Source organism: Equus caballus, chromosome 14, assembly GCF_041296265.1.
Source record: "Equus caballus isolate H_3958 breed thoroughbred chromosome 14, TB-T2T, whole genome shotgun sequence".
NCBI lineage: Eukaryota > Metazoa > Chordata > Mammalia > Perissodactyla > Equidae > Equus > Equus caballus.
Genome location: NC_091697.1, coordinates 27,738,616 through 27,766,132, shown reverse-complemented (window position 1 = coordinate 27,766,132; position 27,517 = coordinate 27,738,616). Strand labels below are relative to the sequence as shown.

The window sequence follows — 27,517 nt, the reverse complement described above, 5'->3', positions numbered from 1 at the left end:
CCGGGCCAGCCCCTCTGGTACGTATTTTAAAATTTTTATTTATTGTAGCAGAGCAGTTAAGTGCAGGGGCTCAGACATCAGGCAAGGTGGATTTGATAGTGGAAGAGTAGTCCCCTTGTACTTGTCAGTGGCACTCCGGCCAAGTTATTTGACTTCTCTAAGCCTCAGTTTCCTCATTGGTAAAATGAAGAGATTAGCAGCATCCATCTCGTAAGGTTGTGGTGAGGGTTACCCTAAGATGCTGCAATCTAATGTCTTATCATTGTGCCTGGAAGAGAGCAGATGCTAAAAAATGGAGGCTGTAACAGCAATTATAATTTTTATAATAACCATATCAACAATTTTTATGATATCATTGTATTATATGATATTACATTATTATTTGTTAATCAGAGCATCTAGTTCCATACCCAGAGGATAGATCTCCACTTGCATTAAACTTCTGGGTTTTCTGAACTGGACTGACAGTGTCTACGAACGTCCCAAGACGCAGTGCCCAGCACTCTCTGCCAGGTCAAGAAGCCCACGCTGGAAGAGTGAGCACACCCTGACCTGGGCATCGGGACCATTGTCAATTTCTTTTCACTGCCTCCTTCTTATACCAAGAAAGGACTTTATTTTCCATTCTCTGTGTCTACAAGTGAGGCTCAGGGTCAGGCCATGTTGTACCCACCTGGATGTGGTTGAATTAGAACTACCCTAAAAGGCTGGTTAATTCCTATCACTGCTTTAACTCTTCAATCTCTCTTCTCTAAATGTGGGCTGAGAGGGAGCTTAGTACACAGGTTGACACAGGGGCCTGGGGAGCAAGAAACAGGGCGGGGGGTGTTCACCTGTTACTTCTCTTCATATGCACAAACCTAACTACAACTCTTGTAAAATCAAAGGGAATTTGAAGGCTAGTTCAACTCTTGAGAAGAACTTCCCAGAAGACGAGACTTGAGACATTCCTGATGGCCTCTGTGGTGTCCTTGCTCACTTTGGGAGTCTTGGACTCCACACCACTCAGCACTCTCTGTCTGTACATGTCCATTTAACAAGTCTGGTAAGCTCTGGCCCACAGAGCTTGATCCACCAGAGCACCTGCTCACTTCTTTAAGCTTTACTGTCCCCGGATCCAGCACTATGCTGGCACACGGTGTGTCCTTGCTTCTCAGATGGATTACAGTGGGGGCTGCCTGGGCTGGCAGGTAACTGACATGAGTGGAGGTTGGTGGGAAAGTGGAGTCTACACGCCCATCTAAGGAGGGTATGCAGCTGCAACTGTCGCAATGCAGAAATGCAGCCCTGGGTTTGCCAAAAGTCCAAAGCTGGAAATCTGGACTTTTATGAAAAATATCATAAATTTTAAATATTAAATGTTAATTTCAATTTTAAAAAACACTACAGGGTAGTAGAGGACAAAAAACCCTCATTTGTGGACTCAATGTACTCTGTAGTCCAGTTTGCAACCTCTGGTTTCAAGAGAGCTGAAAGCAAGATCATCCTTTGATTCTGTCATGGACTAAAGTTTGCCCTCCAACCTCCTAAATAATATAAAACACTTAATGATGAGTTTAGCAAAGAGAACTGCACTTAGGATCCCCAATCTTATCGGGGACTTCTTCTGAATAGCCTATCGCATGGAACTGCCCAGTAAGGGCAAAGAACATGGGATCAGGGGTCCGGAGACTCAGGTTCTAGTCCCTTGGCTACCGCCAACTTGATGTTGTCTTGGCAAGACTCCTAGCCGGGGCCGGGACTAGGGTGAGGGAAGTGGGGTTGTCCAAGGTGCAAAATGTTAGGAGGCACGGGCCTCACTTTAGTCCTGGCCCTGCTCACAGCCCCTGTGTGTCTTATCTCACTAATAAGAGGTCGTCCTGGAGACATTTAAGGTCCTTCCAGGACCAGTGTATAATAATGTCACTGAATTTCCAAAATTGGCAAGTGACATAGATGGGAGCAAGACCTTCAAGACAGCACACACTGGTTATCTGCAGACCTGTGGATCTGCATGCAATTTAGCTGGTACCAGTGATTTATCAAGGGCAGACCACTCACTGGGAGATGAGAGCATTTTCAGGATGTGTTCCTGACATCTTTGGTCTGGCATTTTTGGCAGCATGTCCACTGAACTTCTGATTTGCTACATGTAGTCAGGAGACAATGTCTGAAAATCTTTTTCTTTCCTCCTGCACTACTATTGAAAAAGAATTAGATAAATATTTTATTAACTAGGTTTCCTGAATTTTGTTTCATTTGTCCGTATTCTTAATATGTTTTTCATTAAACATTTTTCTGATGCAGGATGGCATGTTGGGCAGGGAGGAGCCTGGTATAATTGGTGAGATGTCTGGCTGTCCTAACCTTGCTGGCAGAGGTTAGAAACCCACAGCTCAGAGCACCCCACAAATGGTTCCTGACCAGACAGGGCTGGAAATGTGGTCTTGGCACACTGGACGGCAGTATCAGCATACCTTGCTTAGAGAAAACCTTGGATGTGAACCACCAAATGTATAGAACAGGTGGAAATGAAAGGGCAATGATTCAGGTAGCAGAAGGGCATCCGCCTCACCGAAAGGGGGCCCTCAGTGAAGAAGCTTAAGTGCCATACAGAGAGTTGGGGCTGAATTTTCGGGAGGTCCGGAGAGCACCCCCTAAATCATTGAGTGCCAAAGTCAAGTGTTGATGTCCCGAAGTGAGAATACACCATCTCTGGGATCCGAATGTAAGTCAGTGAAAAAGCAGCATTATTTCTTCCCCCTGCGAGTTTGATTTACCTTCAACTTTGTGGGGACCTGTAAACTGGGTAAAGGGAAGGACAAAGTCACAAGCTTGTGGGAAGCTCCGACATTCTCCCCGGCAGGATTGTGAGTCATTGATGGCTCAGCTAGCCCAGCTCTGGGGGGCCAGTTCATATCCCTCTGCAGCACACGTAGACCATGCTTCAGGGGAGCCAACACCATGACAGCCTTGGCAACACAGACCAGAAAGGCAGCTTGGTAGAATGGTTAATCCCACAGGCTCTGCTGCTTACTAGTTAAGCAGTTACTTGTCTTCTCTGAAATGGGTTATTCCTCTATAAAAGGAAGAAGACAATAACAGCAGCTTCATGGAGGGGCGGTGAGGACGCAAAGAGATAATGCATGTGAAAGCACTAGTAATGGTGTTGGGGATGAGTAAGTGCACAAGAAATGCTAGCTATGAGCATTTGCATTGTGAGTCCTCCCCCACAGAAGCCCTGACAGGTTTCACCTGCACTATGCTTTTCTTCTTACTCCCTTTTCCGGCTACCTGAAAAGGGGAGGGTGGTGGCTCTTTTCCTTTGTCCACTGTACTCTGCGCTGGACATCCCCCATTGTGCGTGAGCCAATTACGAGGGTGAGGTGGGTGGATTTCATGGTCTTTTCCAACCTTGCATCAGTTCCTCACTCCTCACTGCCATCGGTTCTCACCCAGACTCACCTCCTAAATTCTCATTCAGTGTAACTGGAGACACTAACCTCGGTCCTGATGGAAAGAAGTTTTATGGCATTTCCATCCACAGAAAGCGTGGAATAACATGGTAATCCTGTGCGAAATATTTCCACTAGCAGTTGACATCCACAAACTCTCCTGAAGTTAATTTTGAGAGAGCTTTCTATGAGATAACCATGAGTCTTTCCTTGTTTTGTACTTCATGTCAGAGAGAAAACACACCTGAAATACTCTATTTTGTCTTCATAATTTGCAGACTTTTAAAGCTTTAGATACTTAAAGATGACCCTTCTGGGGTGTTTTGAACTCCTCTCTGTCTCTCTCTGAAGAATTTATTAAGTTGATGTATGACGCCCTCACTTAGTTACTATTTATTTCATTGTCAAGATTCTTGATGGTGTCTAAGTTGTGATTACAAAGAAGTATTATAAAATGTCAATGTGTAGATGAGATTTGGAAGGTCTGGGGGTTGGGAGGGGAGAGTCTTTAAATGGAGATGTCAGCTCCAGCCAATTTCAGAACGGCTCACCATTAAGATGGATAGTTCCAAAGCCGTGTGCCTCGGCTGGAAATTAAAAACCCATGGAATAACTGATTATGATTAATTTTAAGTACTTAGCCATGTGAAGCCAAATGAGAGCGTCTTTAAGACAAAGCTATTGATCTGGCTTTGTTTGGAATTGAAAAGATAAACTAATCAGATCCTGTGGGCATCTTTGCAATGATGGGGAATGAGGACTTTTTTGTTGTTTCATCATAGGTTTTTAAGCTTCAAGTTTGAGAGACCTGGTGTACTTCGATACCAACTTTTTTTTTCTAATAACAAACATCTGAATAGAGAGGGACAGTCCACTTCTGTCCCAGACAGGTGTTTGATGGGGTTGAGGGCACGGCAGAAAATTACAGAAGTGGAAGGGAAGTTAGAGAGCCCCTCCGATGTAGTATAGAAAGTGTCTCTTCTTAAAGTCAAGGAAACAGACTCAGAGAGGTTGAGTAGCTTCGCCAAAGTCCCACTGCATCTGGGATTCACCCCCAGGTGTGTCTGACTGTAATGCCCTTCCTTCTCCCACCAACAGCCTTGCTGGTGAGGTGAGATGACACCACTGCTAGTAGAGAGAACTAACATGTGGGCTGTCAGGTCGTCACAGCTGTTTCGTGGCAGCTGGTGACTTCCATTTCCTGGTCTCTTCCCAAGGAATTTTCTAATCCTCCTCAAGAATACGGTGATATGCTCCTAGCAGCCCTTTTTTACAAAGGCTTTTTTGCAGGCAGGGAAAATCATGCCTACCCTTCTCAGCTCCTGCCTCTTGATAAGAGAAGCCCTAGGTTACTAAACTAGGGCTGGCATCCTCTCCCTAGCAGACACGCATTTGTTGCCGGTTCTGGGGTCAGAGTTTGGGTGAGGAGAGACCATCCATCTTAGGAATGACAACCTGACCTCCCTGGCTGTGGGTCTTGCCTTTTCTGTACCGGGAATTCTCGGCTTTCATCAGATTTCCAGCAGCTTGCAGCATCAGCATCCCCTTTTATTTCCCGTGATTCCTCTTGGAATCACCTTCCTCTCACACAACGTGGGGAGGCTTGCTCCAACCCGTCACTACTGTCTGCGGGGCCAGGTGAAAAGGAAGGTGGAAGGAGGACCTTTTACTCCTTCCTTTATGTGCCAAGGGACATTTTAATATATTCATTCATTTGTGTGTTCGACATTTATTCATTCTTCTGGAAGTCAGAGATATGTAACCTGGTGACTATCTAATTTTTTATTTTCGGGGGATGCTCAACAGATCCTACCCTTATCATTCACTGGATAGAAATGTACCACCAGAATTATTTTTAGAACCAAGCAATTCCAGAACTTGGAAAGGGGAAGTCACCCTCCACATACAGCAACCAACCCTTCATTTTCCAAACAAGAAAACTGAGGCTCCGAGGGCAGAAGGAACTTGTCCAAGGTCACAGCTAATTAGGGGCTGGGTCGGGACAAAACCACACGTCTCCTGACACAAGTTTTACTAGGCTTCCCCAAATCAGGCTTCCCCAAACCAGGGACAGCTAGAAGTGTAGCTTTGGGTGAGAACAATCAAAATGTTTTCTTACACAATTCAACTTTACTTTGAATGACCCCAAGATGATTCCTAGCTGACTTTCCCCCCTGGAAATCAGGTTTCCTTTGCTAGACCCCTTTGAAAATCCAGAACACAGAGAGGCAGCTACACATTTTTTTCTAGACAAGGTATATAGAGTGGGATTTTGGGGAGGGTCCGCCTCCCCTCATCTTTTCCCCCACTGTCACTTTAAGGTTACTGCCTAAAGTTTGGATTTAAATCTGAGATGAGATCCCAGGAGCAATGGCAATGACTGGACTTTAGCAGGCTGTTTCGCACTCCCCCCACTCCGGTGCCAAGGTCCCCTTCTGATTCTGGGTGATTCCAGCCGACCCCCTGTGCCGCCCCCTCTCATCTCCCAGACCTGTAACCTGTCTCCTCACATGCCCACACTCAAACAGACTCTCCCTGAATGCTCTGCCAGGCGCTGGGGGGCTACTCCAGCCCATCTGTCTCACCCAGCAACAAATACCGCGGAGCATAGGAGGAGAAAGGGCTCAATTGAGACTTAATTAGCAGGAACCCCAGTTTGTGGGAGGTGAGAAATCACACTTTGCTGCCTGCAAACACTTTGGCCAAGGTGAGCCGGAGGGATCTCCCGGTTCCCAATTTTAATAGCACTGCAGCAGAAGATACAGAAATGCATCCACACGGAGCCCCCTGCGCACACACTCGCCCTCTCTCCTCACACGGACACACACACGCACACAGGCAGCGATCGCAAAATCAACTCACAGAATCTCCAAATCGCGCAGCGCCCGGAAGGCTCCATCTTCAATGCAGCTGATGTGGTTGTTGTCCAGTTGCCTGTGGAAAAGCAAGGGGAGAGCATGAAGGCTGAGTGGGGGCAGCGCTGAGGAGCCGAGTGGCCCGGGCCGGGCGTCCCTAGCCACGGGAGCGCCTGTCCCTCCACCCCTTGCAGGCTCTGCTCCTCCCCGCCAGGAGCTCGCGCAGAGCCAGCCTGTCTGCCACGCTCCTCCGTCTCTCCTCTCTGACTGTCTGAGAGAACTACACAGACGAGCGCACCAAAGGCTGTCAGGTCTCAGTAAATATTAATTGCGCATTTTTTTTTTTTTTTTTTTTTTTAGGCAGAAGGGAGTAATTTCATTACATTAGGGCATCCAATCCATTACGAGCTCTTACCGTCATGTCACTGAAACAATTTCATTAAGCTAAAGGCCTGTAAATCATTGGAGGTCACTGCTCTGCCCTCCGCGACCTCCCAGAATGCTTTTTTCCTCTCTCCCTCTCCGTCGACTCCCTTTTACTGGAAGTTGCAGTCTCCTGCTCTGACACAGTGCTAAATCTCAAGGCTTTATCTGCCCAAGAGCGGCGAGGGTGCATGGGGAATATACCAATTCCAAATTAGACTCAACTAATCTAATTTTATAGTCTTTTTATTATTCTAAGCACCAAATGTCTGTGGTGGTTGATGCCTCTGTGCTTTGTTATGGGGCCCATCTGGTGGGTCATTCTATTGAAGCATTTTCTGACTAAATACAGATTCCCTCAAACTGCACCAACCATCATCAACATTAAAGAAATCCATTGATGGAAACGTTCCTGATGGGGGAAGAAAGGAATATCGTTATTGCCTTAAAGATGTACCACTTAAATTTAAATTGGGGAGAATTAAATGCACCTATTATAGGACTCCTTTTTTTTATTTCCCTTTCCATCTTATGAGCATGAAAATAATGTCTTTTAAAAAGATGCCTTGACTAATATACATTCTAGTTGGGGCTGAGGTATTTTAGTTGAGGGATAACAAATAGATGCCGTTCTCTCTAAATCAAAATATATCTGATGTGTAAGGATATTTACCATGACCACACCCCAACTTAAATATTCTATATTATAAATAACTCATTTGATTTCTAAAAAAAACCAGATGTTATACAGAAAATGGTTATTAGCTCCAGACTGTCCATAGTGTTTTGCGTGCAGAACACACGAAGGTCTTTGCGGGGAGGGGGCAGAAAGAAGTATGGCTGAACTGCAAAACTCCCTTATCCCTGTAGACTCTTTTTTCTTTCTTTTGTCTCAGAAAAAATCAGCCCCTCTCAGGTGGAGAGATTTCCCGTGGCTGGAGTTTTCATCTGTAACTTGCGCTAATGTATCCTGAGACAACCGTCCACAAAAGATGTGTCAAAGCTACATTTGGCGACCCTCATGGGGCATTTTATATTCCGCTGAAGCAAGGTGGGATTCAAATGAAAATATTATCCTCACTGAAAAAATATATGGATGTAGGATTGTGTAAATGCACAGGAATGAAATACGTACAATTAGAGTGATGTGGGCCATCACGACAGACGGGCTCTGCCACAGCATCACGGGGAACCGAGTCATCTCAATAGACACTCACGATAGAAGATATCGGATATTTTTAATTTAAACATAGACAAGAACGGGTATCTCAAGAAGCAGAACCCCCTGCAGGTTGACAGTTCTATACCTATGTTCAAAGTTCTTGCTGATGGCCACTCGCACGGAATCGCAGAGTTCTTGCCACCCTGAAGTCTTCCGGAGTCTTTCTTAACGTGAATTTGCTGAGTATCCTTTTCATAGATTTTCCCTAAGTGTTGGGGCTGCCAATTCCCTGCAAAGGTTCTATTAAGGCAGCCTAGTACTGCGGCCCAGCTTCTAGATTTATCATTAGTTTAAGGGCCGATGAATCAACAACCATCGCCCCACGCCAAGGCCACCAAACCTTACCAAGCAGAAATGCAGTGGAGCTGGCTTTTGGCTCCCAGAAATTGTTCAATGAACATGCTGAATTCGGCAAAAACAGCACCATCCACCTAAGTAGAAACGTATCTAAATCATCAAATTGGGCAGTCCGGGGTAATGGGTAGAGACGGCAGTTTGTGGAGCATCTGCTTTTGAATGGACATTTCAGAGAGGTCTTTGCGATTAGAATATTACTTATTTGCTAGATTTGTGAAGTATTTTCTATTCCTTTTCTTTACGAGAGCACCAGAAACCAAACAGGATATTCTAAATGTACACAATTTTACAGGGCACGAATACAATCTGTAGGGGAGAATCTGTACAATCAGAGAAGAGAAAAAGTGAAGTGGCAAAAAGAAGTTAAAAATGGTGGCGCAAAGGAGATGTGCAAAAGATTAAAAGAAAATCCTCTTCTCAATGTCCCATCAGGGTCCTGCAACCCAGGAGACTGAAGTGGTAAGGACAGAGAGTCTGAGAGAGGGCCCTGACCATTTTAAGGCTAAAAGTAGCAATGTCTAATACATTATCAATTATGTGATATTTAAATAGTTTCCGTGGGTGGCACAAGTCGACCCCTAGTTGTTTATTAGTAATGGGGAAAACTGAGCTTTAATATAAGCATCTCGGTGGGTGTATTTTATAGACTATTTTAGAACATATGAAACTTTCAAACATATGAACATATGAAAAATTTAAAATATTTATCTTGAAGTATGCTTTTGTAGAAAACGTTTATTGTAACCAAGATTGTCTCCACTCGTTCTAACCACAGATAAACAGTATCCCAGCCTTGATAATCAAAGAGCCATGCCCAAGATTTATCGTGTGTTATGCGAGTCCACAGGGGTACAAGGCCTATGAGGGGCCCCTCAAGCAGACGAAAACCTAAGTTGCTTTACTTCCCAGCTATTATATCTTCAAGGCAGTGAGCATCAGGAAGTTTGTAAAAAGCTCATTGTCTGCAATCAATCCTGATATATATAAGCTAGGTCCCTAAAACAAAGTAAATACACACTTGTTCAGACAAGGTTTCTTTTTCAAAATTACAGCTCAGAGGCACAAAAGTTAGTCCTGAAGCCGAGGAGATGGGAGGCGAGATAATGATGAGTCCAGCATTTCTCTGAGAGTGTTGGGAGTGTGGCGAGAACTAAACACACAGAGAATCTTCTTGAGCTAAGGCCAAAGCATTTGACTTAGCAGTTTGCTTCTGGGGGCCAATAGAGGCCGCCGTGTGTTCTAAGCTCTCAGGTCAAAGGTCCATATCATGCCTTTGAAAGGGCTCATTCAAAGATCCTCTCAGAAACAACTCAAAAAAGCCCATGGCCCATTCTGCACAAAACGGCGTCGCTCAAGAACATGTGCAAAGGGAACTCTGGAAACGGGAGCAGAAAGAGCTCAGCAGTCTTAGGATGCCTCATAGCTCTCTTCTATTTTTCCTTGGCAATAAGAAGTGTATATTCGCACTGCTACTGAATCCTTTCTTCTGCCCACACAAAGCAACCTACCCTACCGCCTAGCACAGTGCGAGTGACTTCACAGCTGGCCACGTATGGCTGCAGAATGACTCCTTCTACTGACATTGTGGCAGGGCGGGTCTCAAACGACATGGAAGAAAGCTCTAAGCCATGAGCCACACTGTCCAGCCTGTGGCCCTATGGTCCTACCACTAATAATGAATAATGACTGAGCATTCCTTCTATGACCACATGGGGGGCTATCTATCTGCCACACACACCTCTCCGAGGGAGCATCTGGGGAGGACTCATGGAATAAAGCAAGATTTCCATGGGCCCAGGGCAAAGAGGAGGAGCAGGAAGGCAGTGGATGGAGGGGGGTTGGCTATTTTTTGAAGGCAACTTTTCTTGTCCTCTACTTTATACAGAATACCAATTTGATTTGCACTCTCCGGCCTGTGAATAAGCCAAGAAGCCCCCAAACATTCATGATATTAAATTAACTGCTCTAATTTCCCTGGGCAGCCTGGATTTCAGCAAACAACGTGAGTGTTAAAATGATACCAGAGTCCATTTAGAAAGGAATCCTCAGACAAGAACTAAACGCAGACTCCCCGAGAGGAGCTTTCTGGCTACCGTATTTTTAAACTCTGAGAATATAAACAAGTCAGAAAGGAAAGCCAGCGTGAGTGAGGACTTAAAATAATCTCCACCAACAGCAGACACAGAGACAGCGCTTTCGTAAGAATTCCCATTTGTAAGGGTAATATTATCACAATTCATCTCTTTCAAAAGCAACTTCAAATTTCATAATTGAAGCAGGACACAAATATTTTTGTGGTTCAGAAATTTAAAGAAGTATATCTAAATCATTAAAAAGGGTTTTTAAAAAACTGATTACAATATTAAAAGCAATCTACCACCATGACCACAACAAGAGAAGAAGAAAGAAAATTTCATGATTTCAATGATGTATTTTAGTCCCCAGGAGGAATACCTTGAAAATAGAAATCTCTAGAAACAGGAAGAAAAGTAGAATTTGGCACAGGAAGAAAAGTAGAATTCCCAAGAAGTTATCTAGATGCAAGGTCTACATACCAGGGTACATCCATCCAGATGTTGGCTTCTCGTCCAGATGTTCTGGGGGGCCCCAGGCATCTCAGCCCAAGGATGGTTTAACTTAGCCTTAGGGCGCTGTCGCTCCGGGGCCCCAAATCTAGCTGCAGCGTTTCACTGTAGGACTATAGCTGGAGTAGCTGCAGTCAACCTCCTGCTAAACGGGAGAAGCTGCTGAGGTTCAGCACCCTTTGGAGTTAGACAGTTTGCTAATTCCTGAGCAAAACCATCTACACAAAATGTGCAAAATAAGTGGAAAGACTTCTGCATGAAATTCACAAGGGAAGCCTTACTAGAAAATCAACACAAGTCTATGGTCTCGGAAGCCAACGATTAATTAACCCATAACAGCAACTGAATCTTGTGAGATGTTCACACTGTATTAGGTACCCAGGATACAGAATGAAGAGTAAGACAGCCATGGAAAATATGGGGAAGAAGGTTACTACTTGAGGTTTTCACATTTCAACTATTTTAAAAGGTATAAGAATTCTAAAAAGGAAACTAATTTGAAATTATTTTTGATGAAATATATATGTTCATACCACATACATTTCGAAGTGCACTTCCCTCTCTACACTAAGGAGAAATAGAATGTTGCAACTACTTTAAAAAAAAAAAAAAAAAAAGAAACCCCGGGGAAGCCCTGATTTCTTAAAACAAGCCAGAAGACAAAACCTGAAGTAGCCTTGACATGCTATTTCTTTTCTCTCCATTATTCAATTGTCCTTTAAGCAGAAAACAAGAAATGTAGTAGTGCTTCTGAAGGTTGTTTTATCATGACAGTTTAACATTCTAAAAAAAAATCATTATTGAAGAACAAATTATAGAAGCATTTGTCTGCTGCTGGCTGGGGTCTTCAAAAGAAAAAAAAAAGAAAGCTCAAGGTTATTTTAACTGGCAAAAGGAAAAAAAAAATTATGTTCAAAAGAAACATGTACGCTTCCTATAATTGAGGACTGGTCACACTTTGTAGGCAAATCAAACACTTGATCTGAGCCACAGTGTGCTAATGAATTGTCACTACTTCTCATCATTAAGGAGCTACTGTAATTCCACATTAAAATGACATCTCAAACGAGCAAAAAGAGGTGAATCTATTATTTTGCACATTTTGTACACTTGTCCACCAGACCCAAGAATACACGCATATAGATATGTTTACTGATCCATGAATTATTTATGTATCCACAAAGATCCCTGTCTACAGAACTGACAAATTCATGCTTATTTTTCCTACATAACAACTACATGTAATCTCTCCTGATTGTATGCATGTAAATGCAAATGTATATTATGAAATCGGTAAAGTAAGTGATTGTTGACTTATGAAATTTATCATGCTTGTATCCAGTCATATTTACAGAGATATTTAGATAATTAAGTGATTGTTAGCATTCCGAAGACTTCAACCAACCAAGCCTACTTTGTAAAGGACAGAGCCCTAGGTTAATTAAGCTCTCTGATCAGAAGATCCTGCCTAGAACTTAGTTAAAAATTGAAGCATGAATCTATTTTAACAAGCATTGTTACACAGACTTTGCTGCACGGCTAGTAATACCTTTTATTTCGTGTATATCATATTGCTGTTCAACATATGCAACTTCTCCACAGAATAACTGCATCCACACCAGTGGATGCTCCTGAAAGCAAGCTCTGCAATCATGCAAACACAGATGATGGATTAGCACCAGAGAGGCACGCCAGACCTTGGAGAATAAAAGGGTGTTTTACACATCGCTGGGAAATATCAATAACTCCACTTCTGTGTTTACATAGTTTCCGGTTTGTTGGGGATTTGGCAAATGAATTTGTGCTGAAAAATGCAGGGGGAAAATCCCTGCAAAGCAATTTAGCACGAAGGATAGTTGTTGGAAAGAAGCTGAGTTCCCATTTAATTTGGACAAGTTTCCATTTGAAACAAATTTCTGGCATTTCTAGATAAATAAAACAACAGCAAAAAACAAACAAAAAACAAATCAAACCAAAACACCTCCTGTTCATGATGAGAGAGTTTCATTTGTTTCCCAGGAACTTTTAGATCAAGGGACCAAAGAAGTTTGGTTATTGTTTGCAAAATGTGCTGTCATGTTTTGAGGCATGCTTCAAATCCACCCTTTCTTGTGTCCGCCTGATACTAAGACCAAAGGGATAGCTAGGACGTCCGCCTTACCAAGGGCTGCCTGCAACCCTCCCTGTTTTAGTGCTGAAAGGACTGTGACCCGTCCTGGGAAGCCCAGCAGTCCCAGGCGAACCATAAGGGTTGTTCACCCCTGGTGCTGACTCCATCGGAAATAGATTTATTCTCAGCACATCATTCCTTCACCAGCGTCCCTAAACCTAAAAATATCCGTTGATTCACAAACTCAGCTTTCAGTTATGTCAGCTCTAAAAGGCTCCTCACTGAATCTACTGCAAAACAGGCTCTCCAGTTACAAACACACCTACAACTGGGCTGGTGGGAGCCCTGAAAGGAGCTGAAATGTTTAATGTGCATTCTCAACCTTCCTCATTGGGAATCAAGATCTCTTTGTACGACATATCCGTGTCATGAATACTCAGAGGCCGAACAAATAAAAGGCTGTCTCCATAGTGATTGGGGCAGGTTGGTGGTTTCCCTAGTTACACTCTTGAGTGATAACCATCTGGGGTTCCTCCCTGGCAAAGACGAGAGGGAGTGAGAAACTGGAAAGATGAAATGTGCTTTTGCTACAGGGCCTGAAAAGTTATCTCCCACATCTCTGTTCTTCATCCCTTTTTAAAAAATTGACCAGCAAAAACTGTAGTGAGTTTTTAATTTTTTCATCCCCATGGGGGTTTCAGAAATTTTTTTGTTGGACTCCAGAGATAAACTATTCCACCTGCGTGAATATGACCAACGAGCAGCAACCAGAGCAGAGTATTTCCTCCTTGACCCAAATGGCATAGGAGCCCAGGTGGACGGCTGGTTTTCATTCAAATGTAGGATCATAAGCAGGACTTGAAGTCATGGATCTCTCCCTGACAGAGCACTGAGGCTGCACCACAGGCGGACAGGGATGGCATCTTAAGATTTCCAAAGATCTTTGTTTCCACTTAAGAATTACATTGATCTCTCATGTAGAAATTTAAGACTTTCTTGAATTTATTCCCACTTCCAACCCATACTAAGTCTCAACATTTGCTACTCATTTTTTATAAAATGAAGCCAAGGTTTCCTGTAAATGTTTCTAGGGTGTGAATGAAGTGATTCACATCTGCCCCAGAGTGCCCAGACGGCGGGACGTCTCCCCACTGGTCCTGGAGGAAAGAGCATTGAGTCAGAGAAGATTATTCTCGAGTCTTGAGGCTCTGGACTTACTCAGGACCTGTCACTCCTTTCTTCTTTCCTATTTCTCCCTTTTGGAATGGAAGTGTCTGTCCTATGCCTGTCCCAATATTGCATTTTGGAAGCACACAATATGTTTGTTTCATAGGTTCACAGCTGGAGAGCAATTTTTCATAGCTTGAGTCTCACCCATATGTGATTTAGATGATATTCAGATGAGGCTTTGGACTTTAAAGTTGATGCCAGAAGGAGCATAGGTCTATTGGGATGGAAAGAACACATTCTGCATGTGAGAAAGACATGAATTTTGGGGGGCCAGGAGCAGAATGCTATAGACTGAATGTCTATATAATTCATATGCTGAAACCTATCCCCCAAAGTGATTGTACTAGGAGGTGGGGCCTTTGGAAGGTGACTGAGTCCTGAGGGTGGAGCCCTCATGAATGGGATTAGTGTCCTTATAAAAGAAACCCCACGGAGCTCCCTTGCCCCTTCCATCATATGAACTTACAGTGAAAAAAACAGCTGTTTAGGAAGCAGACCCTCAGCAGACACAGAATCTGCTCGTTCCTTGATCTTGGAATTCCCAGCCTCCAAAACTCTGAGAAACAAATTTCTGCTGTTTTTAAGCTACCTAGTTTATTGCATTTTGTTATAGCAGCCCGAACTGACTCAGAGACCACCCATGCCCCCATGTCTCAATTTCTTCATCTGTAAAATGGAGACAATAACAATTAGCCCAAAAGGAAGTTGTGAGTATGAAAGTAATGGGATGCATGCACTCTGAAAAAATATTTGTGGCATTGCTTAATTTTCTTTGCTTTGAAATAAATAATATTAAATACAGGAATTCATCTTACATAATCTCTAAATTCTCTTTTAGCTCTGAAGTTATGTGACCTGAGGTCAATTTCTTATGAGATTCTTAAGAAGAAGTTCCTGTTCATCTTACTCAGATCCTTCTGTGATTTGAGTCTATCCCTTTATCCCTTGTCCTTCCGTCCCAGACCAAAGAATCTATTATTTGAGATATTCAATATATTCTTTCTCGACTGAGGGCAGCAGTTCAGACTCACATGCTTTTTGTACTTCTCCAGCTGATATGAGATTAAAATACAAGAAGCCATAAAAAACCTATGGCAAAGAAAATAAAAATTTTCGCTTACTGGGAGAATGATGTCAATATAGGCCCATATTCACAATTCCCACGGGCAAGAACCATCAAGGAGAGTAATTCCAAAATTTAACCCCATTACTTGGTGGCCATTTTCAATTAATAACCAATCAACTAATGTACTGAGCTCCTAAAATAGTCAAACGCCACATCATCATCTATGGTCTACCATTTCTTAACCTTAACATTTTTTAACCTGCGCACAAGCCTTCAATGACTACTTCATGCACTGTAACAACAACAACAAAAACACAACCATAATAATAACTGCACACAGTATCTATTCACCGTTTATTAGTCATCAAGCATTGAGCTGAGCATCTCAGATGTCTAATCTCAGTTGGGGCTCACAACACCACGATCCCTACATCACAGAAAAGGAAAGTGAGGCACTGAGAATTCTATCTCTAAGCTCAGCCTTGAACCCGAGTCTGTCCATGAGCATCTGGACTACGTTGATGCTGCTTCTCTGTAAACAGCCCAGATTCCTCAGCATGGCATCGCTCCCCTCTTCTCTACACAATATGTACCAAGTACTTGCACATTTCTGTGCCTCATTTATGCTGGTCGTTTCCCCTCCTCCATTTGGGAAATCCCTTCTCATCCATCAAGGCTACCCTCAGAGGCCACATCCTCTATGAAACCTTCCTGGACAAACTCAAGAAAATGAACTGCTCTCTCCAAACCTTCCTGACCCTTTGGTCATCCTTCCATTAAAGCACTTACTTCTCTGCAGTAGGACTAGTTGTAAACATACGAAGGAACCAAAGTTCAGAGAGGTTATCTAGCATCTTTAAGGGAATTCAGCTAATATATTGGAAAGTCAGGTTCAAACCTGTATTCCTGATCCTGGAGCCTCGGGGCTTACCCACCATGCTATCCCACCTCTCTCTAATTTTCAAAATGCAAAGATAGGGAAGCTGTACTATGACTGTGTGGTTTAACTCAGTTACCTTATATTAGGAAGAGTTTGGTGAGAAAAGTCAGGGTTTGGTCTTGGCATATGTCACTGGGATCCAGCAGCTTTCACTGGCCTGCAAGTCTTCTGACTCAGAAAGTGGTAGGTAAAGTCTGTACACTCTATATCTATAGTGTTTCCTCACTGTCCCCTGTGTGTCTCTCAATTAGATTCTCTGGGAGTCCCAGTTCATTTGACTTTTGGGACCACTTGGGGAAACAGACTGATTTAGCTCCAGTTGCTGGGGATCATGGGCAGGCACCTGCAACCTCAGGAGATGCTGCAATTCCAGGTCATCTGCTGGGACCCGATGAGCAGCCTCCTGACGAGGCCAGGACAGCTTAGTGCTTTCTTGAGCCGGGGGAGGCACATCCAGGGAAACGGCTCTCTTTGCTCCAGGCAAGTGGCAAATTGCACAGATTTTAATCAGTCTCTCCTGGGCACTGCCTTCCCCAGTGGTGACACAGGCTTGTCTTCCAAAGGTATACAAGCTGCGGGTCCTGAAACAACTGGGCAGCGCTAACCAGGTCGTGTACTAGGATGTGTGGGGTCAGCGTCCATTAGCGAGGCATCACTCAAAGGCATCTCTGTGGCAGCAGAAGCCAATTAAAATGTGTCTTGTAAGCTCACTGTAAGGGGATATCAAGGTCCCTGTAATTAACTACTGAAAAAAGGGGCATCAAAACTCAGCAACATGGGCAGTGCTGATAACTACATTTAATCCAGCGAAAGCACAGCACTGAAATACTCTAGGAAAAGGCCAGCTTCATTTCCTTTACTATTTCTTTTAATGAATAATGAATGTCTGGACTCACAGGCAACACGAGAACAGGGCAGGATCTATCGAGCCCATGGCTGCACCTGCCCCCGAGTGCCTGGTGCATAGAAGGTGCTCTGTACAAAACCCTAGTGGGTCACAATGAGATGCCACTTTAAACCCACCAGGATGGCCATAACCAAAAAGATGGAAAGCAAGTGCTGGCAAGGATGGAGAAACTGGGGCACTGCGGGTGGGAATGTAAAATGGTGCAGCCGCTCTGGAAAATAGTTTGGTGGTTGTTCAAAAAGTCAAACACAGAATTACCTGATGACCCAGCAATTCCACTCCTAGGGATGTGCCCCAAAGAATTGAAACAGGTGTTCAAACCAAAACCTGTACGCAAATGCTCTTCACAATGGCCAAAAGGCAGAAACAACCCAAATGTCCATCAATGCATGAATGGATAGACAAATTGTGGGCTATACATACAATGGAATATTATTCAGTCATTAAAAGAATGAAATACTGATACATGCTACAACATGAATGAACTTTGAAAACATTATACTAAGTGAAAAAAGCCAGACACAAGGGGACACATATAAGATTCCATTTATGTGAAATATCCAGACAGGTAATCTATAGCAACAGAAAACAGATTAGCAGTTGCCAGGGAGTGGGGACACGGGGGGCATGGGGAGTGACTGCTTAATGGGGATGAGGTTTCCTTTTGGTGCATGAAATGAAAATGTTTGGGAACTAGACAAAAATGATGGCCGCCCAACATTGCGATTGTACTAAATGCCACTGAATTGTACGCTTGAAAATGGTTAATTCTATCTTATGTAAATTTTACCTAAAAAAGAAAATAAAAGAGATGGCTCTTTCTATGACAGGGAAGGGCTTTATGAGAGCATCACATCATGAGGTAATTTCCCTGTGACAACATCACAGAGAAAGGCAGGGAGGCCCAGGGCCAGATCTTATGCTGCGTACAATCAGGCAGCAAACCCAATTCTGTCTGATATGAAGAGAAATATCATGGTATTTGAAGAGCAATGAGAATGAAGGAGAGAAACATGGGGGGAATTAATCCACCTACTTTTGGGGATTATTTATAGCAAATTTTAAAACTCTTTCTCCTAGCTTGCTTTGGGGACACTACCAGTCACTCCACACTCAGGAAAAAAATAAAATTGGTTTAAGCATGGAAAATAAGGACGGTAAAGTTGATGGAAGGGGGAAAAATCACCTGCTAGACTCCCAAGTCAAATATAAAATGTCGTGGGATTAGCCACTATTTTGTGTTTTCCACACCACTGCTCCTCCTCTCCATCGGTACCCAGCACAGATAACTCAGTAGATTGTATTTGCATTTCACAAGCTGAGTTCCTCATTTTCTTTCTGCCTTTCCTCAGATTGGTTCTTTGGCTTCCCTCTCTGAGAAGGCTAGAAACAGGGCCCAGCTGTCACTCTCGGGGCAGTGAGAGGAGAATCTCTGACCAAAGATTCTTCCATCATCGGCCCCTGGTCTGGGTGGGCTATACAAACTCCACGGGCACGGCTCATGAGGAAGGGATGGGGGTGAGGGCCGGGTGAAAATGGTGAGTCATTTTCCCTACTGCTTGTCTCCAAATTCTCCCAGAACTTTAGAGCAGTCACATTGGTCTCATGGAGCTGAATAAATCCATAAAAGTGGGACCAGAGGAAGAGGCCAGAAGGACAAAGGAGAGAAAGGGCTGGAAGTCGGAGGGGCCCCACTGAGACGATTCCCACTTGGGTACAAGGTGAGGGCCAGTTCTAGCAACAGATTTCCACATCTCTGCCTTTCTATTGTGGCTACTGCTCTTTAGCTGGCCATTTCAAGCCCAAAGACAGCTTCTAACTCCTTCCCTGATTCCAGAAAAGGGAAATAAGGACATGGCTCACACTTCAGAACTGCGGATAAGAAGCACTGCACTGGGGGAAGAAAGAAAAAGAGTGATTCTCTTTTTCTCATCTGCCAGCAGTAGAGTTTTATCTAAAATGGCATGGTCTGGAGGAAAAAATAAAAAGTTTGTTTGCAAATGAGATGAGATGACAAGGATCTTTGACCTTGCTGGATCTTGACGTTTGGCCTAAATTCTCTGGGTTAAAATCTCCCTAGAAGAAAACACAGGTATGAAGTAGATGATTTCTATACCCTCTTTGGAACTGACATTCAGGGCTGCAGAATCTTAGTCCAGCCCCTGAGCCCTCACATGAGGGTCTTCTCATTTTGTTGTTACAAATACTACCTGAGGAGTCAGATTTCATTTTTAATGCAGTATGTTGAGAATGCAAATATGAGTTTCCTCTTGTCTGGAACAGTCAAGATGGAGACCCTCCAATGCATTGGAGGTCTGAACAGTAGGTGGGAAAAAAAATACACGTATGAAGGAAATGTCGTATTAACTTCTGCCAAACTGGTCCACGGAACCACACCAAGCTCAGAGGCCCTCAACAGTGCCTATCGGGATGAGCTTCATGTAGTGTTTCTTAGGTAGGACAAGTCCGGCTCTCTCAAGCTTCTGGATGCTTACGGAGTTAGAAATAAGGGGTCAAGCTGCTGTGGCTCCTTCTACCTTGTCTCCTTGAAATGTCTCCTCTTTCCAGTTAGAAAAAGCATGTCTCAGAAACAGCATCTTTCTCCCTCCCATTAGTCACAGAGATGACTTTTGAAAAGCATTCAGTCATTTTTACAGTGGCCTCAGAATGCTAAGGCTAGACTCCCCCATCAAACAGGGCACTGGCAAAATGAGAGCGTAGAAGAGGGAAATACAGCTTCCGAAGACGGAAGAGGAGGAAACCGTCCTGGATGATACCTTCACACTGAGTGATTCACTGAGAAGCTCCTGGGAGGTGCAAGGGCACAGAGAAAGCCTTGTAGGACTTTCCAAGATTCATCACTAAAGTACATTAGAAATGTGACCCCTCTCTTCCTCTAGAAATGATCACTGGACTCACACTGCTCTTTCTAGCAAGTTCACCCTATTTTTACACCCCAGCTAAAGGCTAATTCCTTCACAATTTTTGGTTTAGGAACAGCAAGGCCCTTTCAAGTTGGACCTCAGGGGGGAAAAATGCTCATTTCCAGGTCAGAAGTGTGGTTTCCTCAACAGTCCAAGTTCCACCTACACAGCGTCCTGGCCTTTGTCCACAAAGTCCTCGGAAGCAGCCTCCCTCACTTACCCCTTATCAGCTTTCTCAGCTCCCTCAGCTCTTGCTGGCTTTCTGAAGTCTGTGCCCGAGGGTACAAATGGATGAGCCTGGGTCTTCTTATACTTCCTCACACTAACTCTATTTGTTTTTCCCTTAAAAAATTCCTTTTCAAATTCGCCACCCAAAGTTTCAATTGCCCATCCCAGGTTCCTCACATCCTTTGTTGGGCACTCACATCCTGGGACTGACCTCAGCAGAGGGCAACACATCTACATCCCAATGCACTTTGGTACCTTGGCCCTGGCCAGACTTGGTGCAGGGGGTTAAAGATTCGCATGTGAAATGTGGAAGGGGGTTGTCGCTGCCCCGAGTGCTCTCTAAACAGAGGGCGAATGAAGCTCGGGGTAGGGTGGACCCAACAGTCCCCAGCCACAATGAGTGACGCGATCTCACAGGACTTGAAGACTGAAAAGTCGGAACCCATCCCATCAGAGGAAAGGGTTGACTAGTCAGAGCTAACATTTCCTTTGTCTGTGATGGATAGCCACTTTGGAACTATTTCCTGTTCAGATTTTTCCTTTGGTCAGCATTGCAGTGGAAGCTTGGCAGGGGCGGCGGCGGGGGGGGGTGTGGAGGGATGGGGTCCATTTCGGTCGTGATGTTCTATACGAACTCCTCAAGAAGAGCGCAGGACCAGAATTGTGTCTGTACAAAAGGTTTGCATTAACTGTAATGAAGCAAATGACAAAATCAATAAAGTGGGAATTGCGCGGCTGTCATAAAGATGATGTAAATCCAGGGTTCACGATGGTTATGAAGCTATTTAGAATTGTAATTAAAACCAGCACCATTTTTTTCAAGATAAAAGCCCCTTTGACAACCATAAATGCAAGCTACAGGAAATTTTCAACAAATATATTCAAAATTAATGTATGGCACAAAGATGGCATAAATTAACAGAGGATAATCCATAAGCCCAGGTTTCAGAATGTAAGAGCACTGAGTAAAGAGATTTCGATTTCACGTTTGGTTTTCAAGCAATGTGGTTTTCAATTTTAATCAAGTTAAAGCTTGACAGAGCACTTAGAGACTCTGAATGAATGGCATATTTCTGACAACTACTTTTCAATGAGACTGAAAATGCTGTCTCTGTATTTGCCCAACTTGAGATCTGACGGCATTTGCTATTTTATGCATCCCACACATTTCAGGAAAGAATCTAGGTGCGTGTGTGTGTGTGTGTGTGTGTGTGTAGGAGAAGATGACCTTTTTGTTTCATTTGGCAGTGGGAGCAGGACGAGGTGGGGGAGGAAAAGGACGGGATATCCAAGTCTTCCAGTCCTGATGAGCTATCTTCCTTGAACTTATTTTCTGAGCCCTGCTTGCAGACTAACACTGAGACTTCTAGGGAAACATCCACTCACCTAACTTCAGGGCATCACCGTTTGCTCTTAGGTCATTGGCAATATCACCTACAATGGCCTTCAGCCCTGCTGAAGGGGAGTCCAGCTCTTGGGACGATTACATCCGTAGAGTCATAGAACGTCAGTGTTGGAAGCAATCTTAGAGATCATCAGGTCCAAGTCCACCATTTTTAACAGAAGAGGAAAGTGAGGATCAGAGAGAGGAAGAATGACTTAAAATCCTAAGATAGCATTTGGCAGAGTAGTCAGGACTCGATCACTAACCCCATAAGTCACGCTATTTGGGGAGGGAAGAGTGACATATGATACACCAGTGAAAGACACAAGACAGTAAGTGATGGTTAAATTGTATCCTCAAATCTGAAATGCCACTAGAATTCACGGATGATTGATTCTTTCAATCCATTTTGGGCTTCAAGTATGGTGAGGAGGTAGGGGGGCTAATGAGTAGGACTTGAGGAGGTATTTAGGGGTGTATTAACCATGTTTTATTTTCTGTGTTTGATGACGGTTTGATATCTTGGGGGGCCTTGCTGACTGGGAAGAGATTGCCCCTCCCACAGCTAGTTAATTCCTAAAGCTAGTAAAAATTTGTTCGTTAAGCCTGTTTTTCATGGAAAACCAACCAATCCTGAGTCCATATCCCCAACCACCTTCTTTATCTAACTCACACCAAGTCAGTATTTTCCCTGCCCTTCATCACCCCAGGGCCAGGTATCAGACCACTAGACACAGTCCCTCGGCCCCAAGGCCCACTGAAATTATTCAAACTAGCCAATCCCAAGCTGTTTACTATGCGCTGCCTTGACTCTCCCAAGGAAAGCTCAACAAAGGCTGTGGCCTAGGCCTTCTCCTCTCTCCTGCTTCTGCCTCCTGCCTCTGGTGCTTCCCTACGTGGCCTCGCATGGGATGGCATGCCTCTCATTTCTAGGGGAGCTCTAGCTAACAACGAACTTTTCTTTCAATGGCACTGACCTCCCTGTGTCATCCCTCAGTCACCCTTATAAATTAAGACCTGGGCACAGGTCAAGGGGACCCAGGTTTTGGCCGTAATTCCTGCCCACTGTCTGAATGATTCTGGACAAGTTTAATTGCCACGTTTTTAAAAGGAGAGGTATGGACTGTATTTTCTTCAAGTCTTTTCTAGCTTGGTAAGTCAATGACTCTAAGCAGAGTGGCCTGAATTCTGAGTCCTCAATTCAACAGGCAGAGAGGACGGCTGCAGCAGAAGAACCACATGCTAGCCAAACCACTTATTAGAAAAGCACAGCTCATACTCGTCTCGGTCATAAAATGGGCAAAGAAAGGAATTCATTTTAGGAAATCTAATTGCATTAAGGAGCTGATTCCAGAAAACGGTCTTGGATTGATAGTCTACTGAGAAGGCTGGTTTTCCGTGATGAACAATCCAGCAGAGAAAACTTGCACATCCACAACTCAATTATACTGGTGACAGCAGGATCCCCAAACTGCATATGGGCCATCTTAATCACTAGAAAGGTGCAGATGCTGTGAAGCAGTTTCACAATGGACCTAAAAGGAAGCTGAGTGCCAGCCCTCACTTTAAAATGGCCTGAGACAAGTAAAGAGGACCCAGGAAGGTGTGATTGTTCAAAATCTGAGACACACAATAACGAAGCCTCTCAAAATTCAAAGCAGGAACGCCTAGCTTGGGGGCCTTGGGATTTTTGTGTACGGGGCAAAGATGAACCCTTTTTAACATTAGCAGCTGGCGAGCGGCAGCAAGAGCATCACTTGATGGTACTGTGGGAGATGTAACCAGGAGAGATCGGCCTTCTCTTTAGAAAGAGAACAAAACAGGACCATTTCGAAAGTCAGGTTAAAGTTGAGAACCTTGGCTTTGTGGTCTATGTATTTTCCCCATCACTGGAAAACGTGTCCAGGGCTGACACTGGGTCAAAGGCATCCTTTGGGATATATAAAATAAGGCATGAGCAGTAACAGGCAGATTAAAGGGAATGGGGGCAGGAGCATTCTGCTTAAGGAAACTTTTGGAAAATCCCTTTTGTTTTGACCCCTGTGAAATGTCTTAAAGTTTGAGTGCAGAAAACCCCAGAAACTGATTATAGTCAATTGAGGTTTTCCTGCCTGGGTGTCCTCCTTACTCTGTTGTTCTAGGGTGAATCACTGCCATGCCCTCCTCCCCATGCATTCCTCTCTTGTTCATAACTGAAAGATCATCAAAGAGAAAGCCAAGTTTTATCTTCTTCATTGTCTGGCGTGCTGGGAGCAAAGAAGGACAAAAATGCTACGCATGAGACACTCGTACTACGAGACCGCAAGTGTTCCCAAGCCCAAATTAAATGCAGCCTGTTCACAACACCACAATTTTGATTTGCTTGACAACTGAATAACAACTCCATGCTTGTATCTTCCCAATGAATCAATGTGCTGGCTTCTTTCAGTGACCACACAGAACCAGGGGCACATTTTGAACTTGGGTATGGCATCTTTTTTTTTAGAAAGAAGCAAGCAAACATTTGCGGGTTTGCGAGCTGAATATGCTCAAATAGACAAAAGCGATATTCAGCCAGTGATCTAATTGACATTTTAGGGGCCGGCCCAACAGCAGGCAAATTCATTTTCCAAAGGTCATGGGGTTGGCTGCTGGTGATTCGTTGTTGAAAGATATCTCAGGGCTGGTCAAGGCCACAATCAAAGATGCCCGTGGAATACAAATAATTCCCCTCATTCAAAACAGGCAGCCAGGACCGGGGGGTCAATGTGGTTGTACTTATGCAAATAGTAATGATCACAGTTTCCAGTTACAGAGGCTCAACCGTGACAGGGCAGGCTGCACAGGGCATGGCTGGCTCAGAGCCTTGTGAGTTCTTGCTCAGAAAAGCACACTCTGGTATCTCATGCTAGAGAATCAAGTGAAACGGGGGCACTCCCATCCTTTGGGCTGATGGATTTCTTTAACTCACAAAAAGATTTTTATTAGGTAAGTATGCACACATGATGAAGGACAGTTCAGAGAGCTCGAGAGTCTAGGGTGAAAAGCACCGCCCCTTCTGCCCTGTGCCTCCAGTTCTGCACTCCGCCTCCCCAGCAACTCTTATTAGAGTTTTCTATAAATTTGTCCACTGATACTTCACATATATAAAAGCATCTGAGAGCCAATATAAGCACACTGTTTTAAAAGCACAAATGGTTATAAACTGTACCGACCACCCGGCACCTCATTTTCTCATTTGTCAGCTCTGGATACTGAGCTGTATCACATACAGCATCCCCCGCTTTTTGAAAGTTACTTTACGCCACTTCGCTTTTACGAGACTATCTATTTTCACTAACTGAAAGAAATCTGAAGAGGATTTTCACTTTTACAAAAAAAGGGCAAAAAGTAAAAATAACGTTCACAGTCCGTTCTTCAGGGAGCCCTTACAGAGGCAGCGTGCACCCCCAGGCGCAAGAATGGCGCCTCCCAGCTTCTTCCCCCGGAACTACACCCAGCGTCAAGCCGCCATAGCTTTGAGCAGCGTCTGCGAGCATCTGTGCTTCATCTCGATTCATCTTGTGCGCCCATTAGCAAGATGTGTCCTAAGGTAATCGCTTCTCCACTTTACGCCATTTCGTCTTAGGAAAGGTTTCACAGGAACGCTCTACTTTTGGAGAGTGGGGAAACCCGTATAAAGGTCGGTCTCATTGCTCTTGACTACTCTATAACCATCAGTGAATGACGCAACATGATTCATTTAACTAGTCTCCTATTGATGGGCTTTTAAGCGGCTCCCAAGGCATTTTCTCTATAAACAATGCTTACCTATACATCTTTTGGGGATTTGTATGAGTTTACCTTTAAATAAATTCATAAAGCTTAAATGGATGGATTGAGGGGTATGTGCAATTTCAGTTTTGATAGCTGTTGCCAGATGGCCTGTGAAGAGCATCATACCAAACGACACTCCCAGCATCAGTGTAAAATACTGCCCACACCTTTGCCAATTCAGTGTCCTGTGAATTCGTACCAAGCACCCAAGAAATCTCTCTAATCACATTTAACTTTCCTGGGGAGAAGCTGGATGCACTGCCCTGGAATCAAGACAGCCATGGCCAAAATATATTGATTAAGGCTTTCTCTCCCAACTTATGTCAGCTTTCTAGAACAACGGGCAGAATATAGGACAGGTTTTCCCTACTCTGGTATTTGTTGTCGTTGTTAGGTAATGTATGGTCATTGTAAAAATATTGGAAAACAGATAAAGTAAAAAATAATAATAAAATCACTCAGGTATTTACTCAAGAGGAATGAAAAATATGCCCACGAGACTCATATAAGTGAATGTTCATAGCAGCTTTATTCATACTAACCAAAACTTGGAAACAACCCAAATGCCTATCAATGGAGGAATGGATAAATGTAGTATATTCATACAGTGGAGTACTATTCAGCAATAAAAAAGAACAAATTACTGATAGACAATACAAAATAAGACAAATTCCAAAATACTATGCTGAATGAAAGAAGCTGGATACACAAGACAACATACTGTATGATTCTGTTTATACAAACTAGTTCTATAAGCAAAACTCGGGCAACAGAAAGCAGATTGGGGTTGCCAGGGTCAAGACTGGGCGAGGGGACTGAATGGATAGAGGTAAGAAGCACATTGTGGGTGGCGGTCACGTGGCTACATACTTGTCAAAATGCATTGAACTATAGAGTTAAAATGGGTGCATTTTATTCTAAGTAGATTATACCTCAATAAAGTTGATTAAAAAAATAAAATCGTCTAAAAAAATAAAATCATCTAAATTCCTACCACTTACAGTCAACCATTGTTAACATCTTGGTTTGCGTCCTTCAGACTTTACTTTCCATGCAAATATATGCACTTATAAAACCAAATTCACACTTTTAAATGTATCTTTCATTTTATTTTTTTTGATTAAATGGGAACATATGGTTTGGCAATTAGACTTTTGAAAAATCTTAATGATGTCTTGGCTAGATTCTTTAATACTTTAAATCCTTATCTCAAACGGTTTTCTTGTTCCTGACAGAAACAGCAGTCAGCTTTACCTTCCCACCCATCCCAGCCATAGATGAAAAATAGTCATGTAGAGTAACCAGGCTTGAGGAAGCTCTGTGAGTTTTGGCACCCTCTTTTAGATGCCTTTTTCCTTCTCCTGCAAGATGTGTGGATTAAACCAGCCTCAGGCAGATGGCAACCCGCTCACGCCCAGCCGGGGTCACATTTCATGGGGCAGCATAGTGAGCAGAAACAAGGCTGCGCCAGACTCATCCACAGCTCGTCAGGCACTCACAGGGAGAAACCCAAAAGAGGTCCAAAGAAAACCAGCAGTCCTCCACCCTCCACTGTTTAGGGAGACAAAAGCCTCAAAGTAACTGAAAGGGAGCCTTTGTTCTCTGGCTCTGCTCCAGAGGAGGCCCTCCCACGTCCTGCAATCCATTGTCAGGACAGGGGACCTCCTCCACTGACAACATTCCAAGGGGTTGACAAATTAAGAGCAACAAAAACGAGGACACTGGACACAAAAGGAGTCCATATGAGCCCCAACTACCGCCTCTCTCATCCCCAAAGGCACACAGGGACAGTCCAACACAGACAACAGACACTGGCCCAGCACGCCTGGCGTGGGCTTCCCCCTTTTTATCCTCCAGGGCTCGTAACTCTCATTTTAATTCTGGATTGATGTCTCACTATTGTTTTAAGAAACACTTAACAGTTTGAGTCAGATTAATGTAGGTTCAAATTTTGGCTCTGCTGTGTGATCTGGCAAACCACCTAACCTTGCTGAGTCTAAATTTCATCTTTAAAAGAGGGACAATCCCACTAACCCCATCGGGTTGTTATAACAATT

The 27,517-nt window shown here is 43.8% G+C and overlaps 1 protein-coding gene across 1 annotated transcript in view; it reads right to left on the bottom strand.

The window, feature by feature from the left end:
• The window catches only part of SLIT3 (slit guidance ligand 3), a 587,661-nt gene that overhangs the window by 160,822 nt on the left and 399,322 nt on the right, over positions 1–27,517 (bottom strand). The window contains exon 6 of the mRNA XM_023617271.2: positions 6,297–6,368. Within this exon, the coding sequence (XP_023473039.1) occupies positions 6,297–6,368 (72 nt within the window). The remainder of the gene's footprint in view (positions 1–6,296; positions 6,369–27,517) is intronic.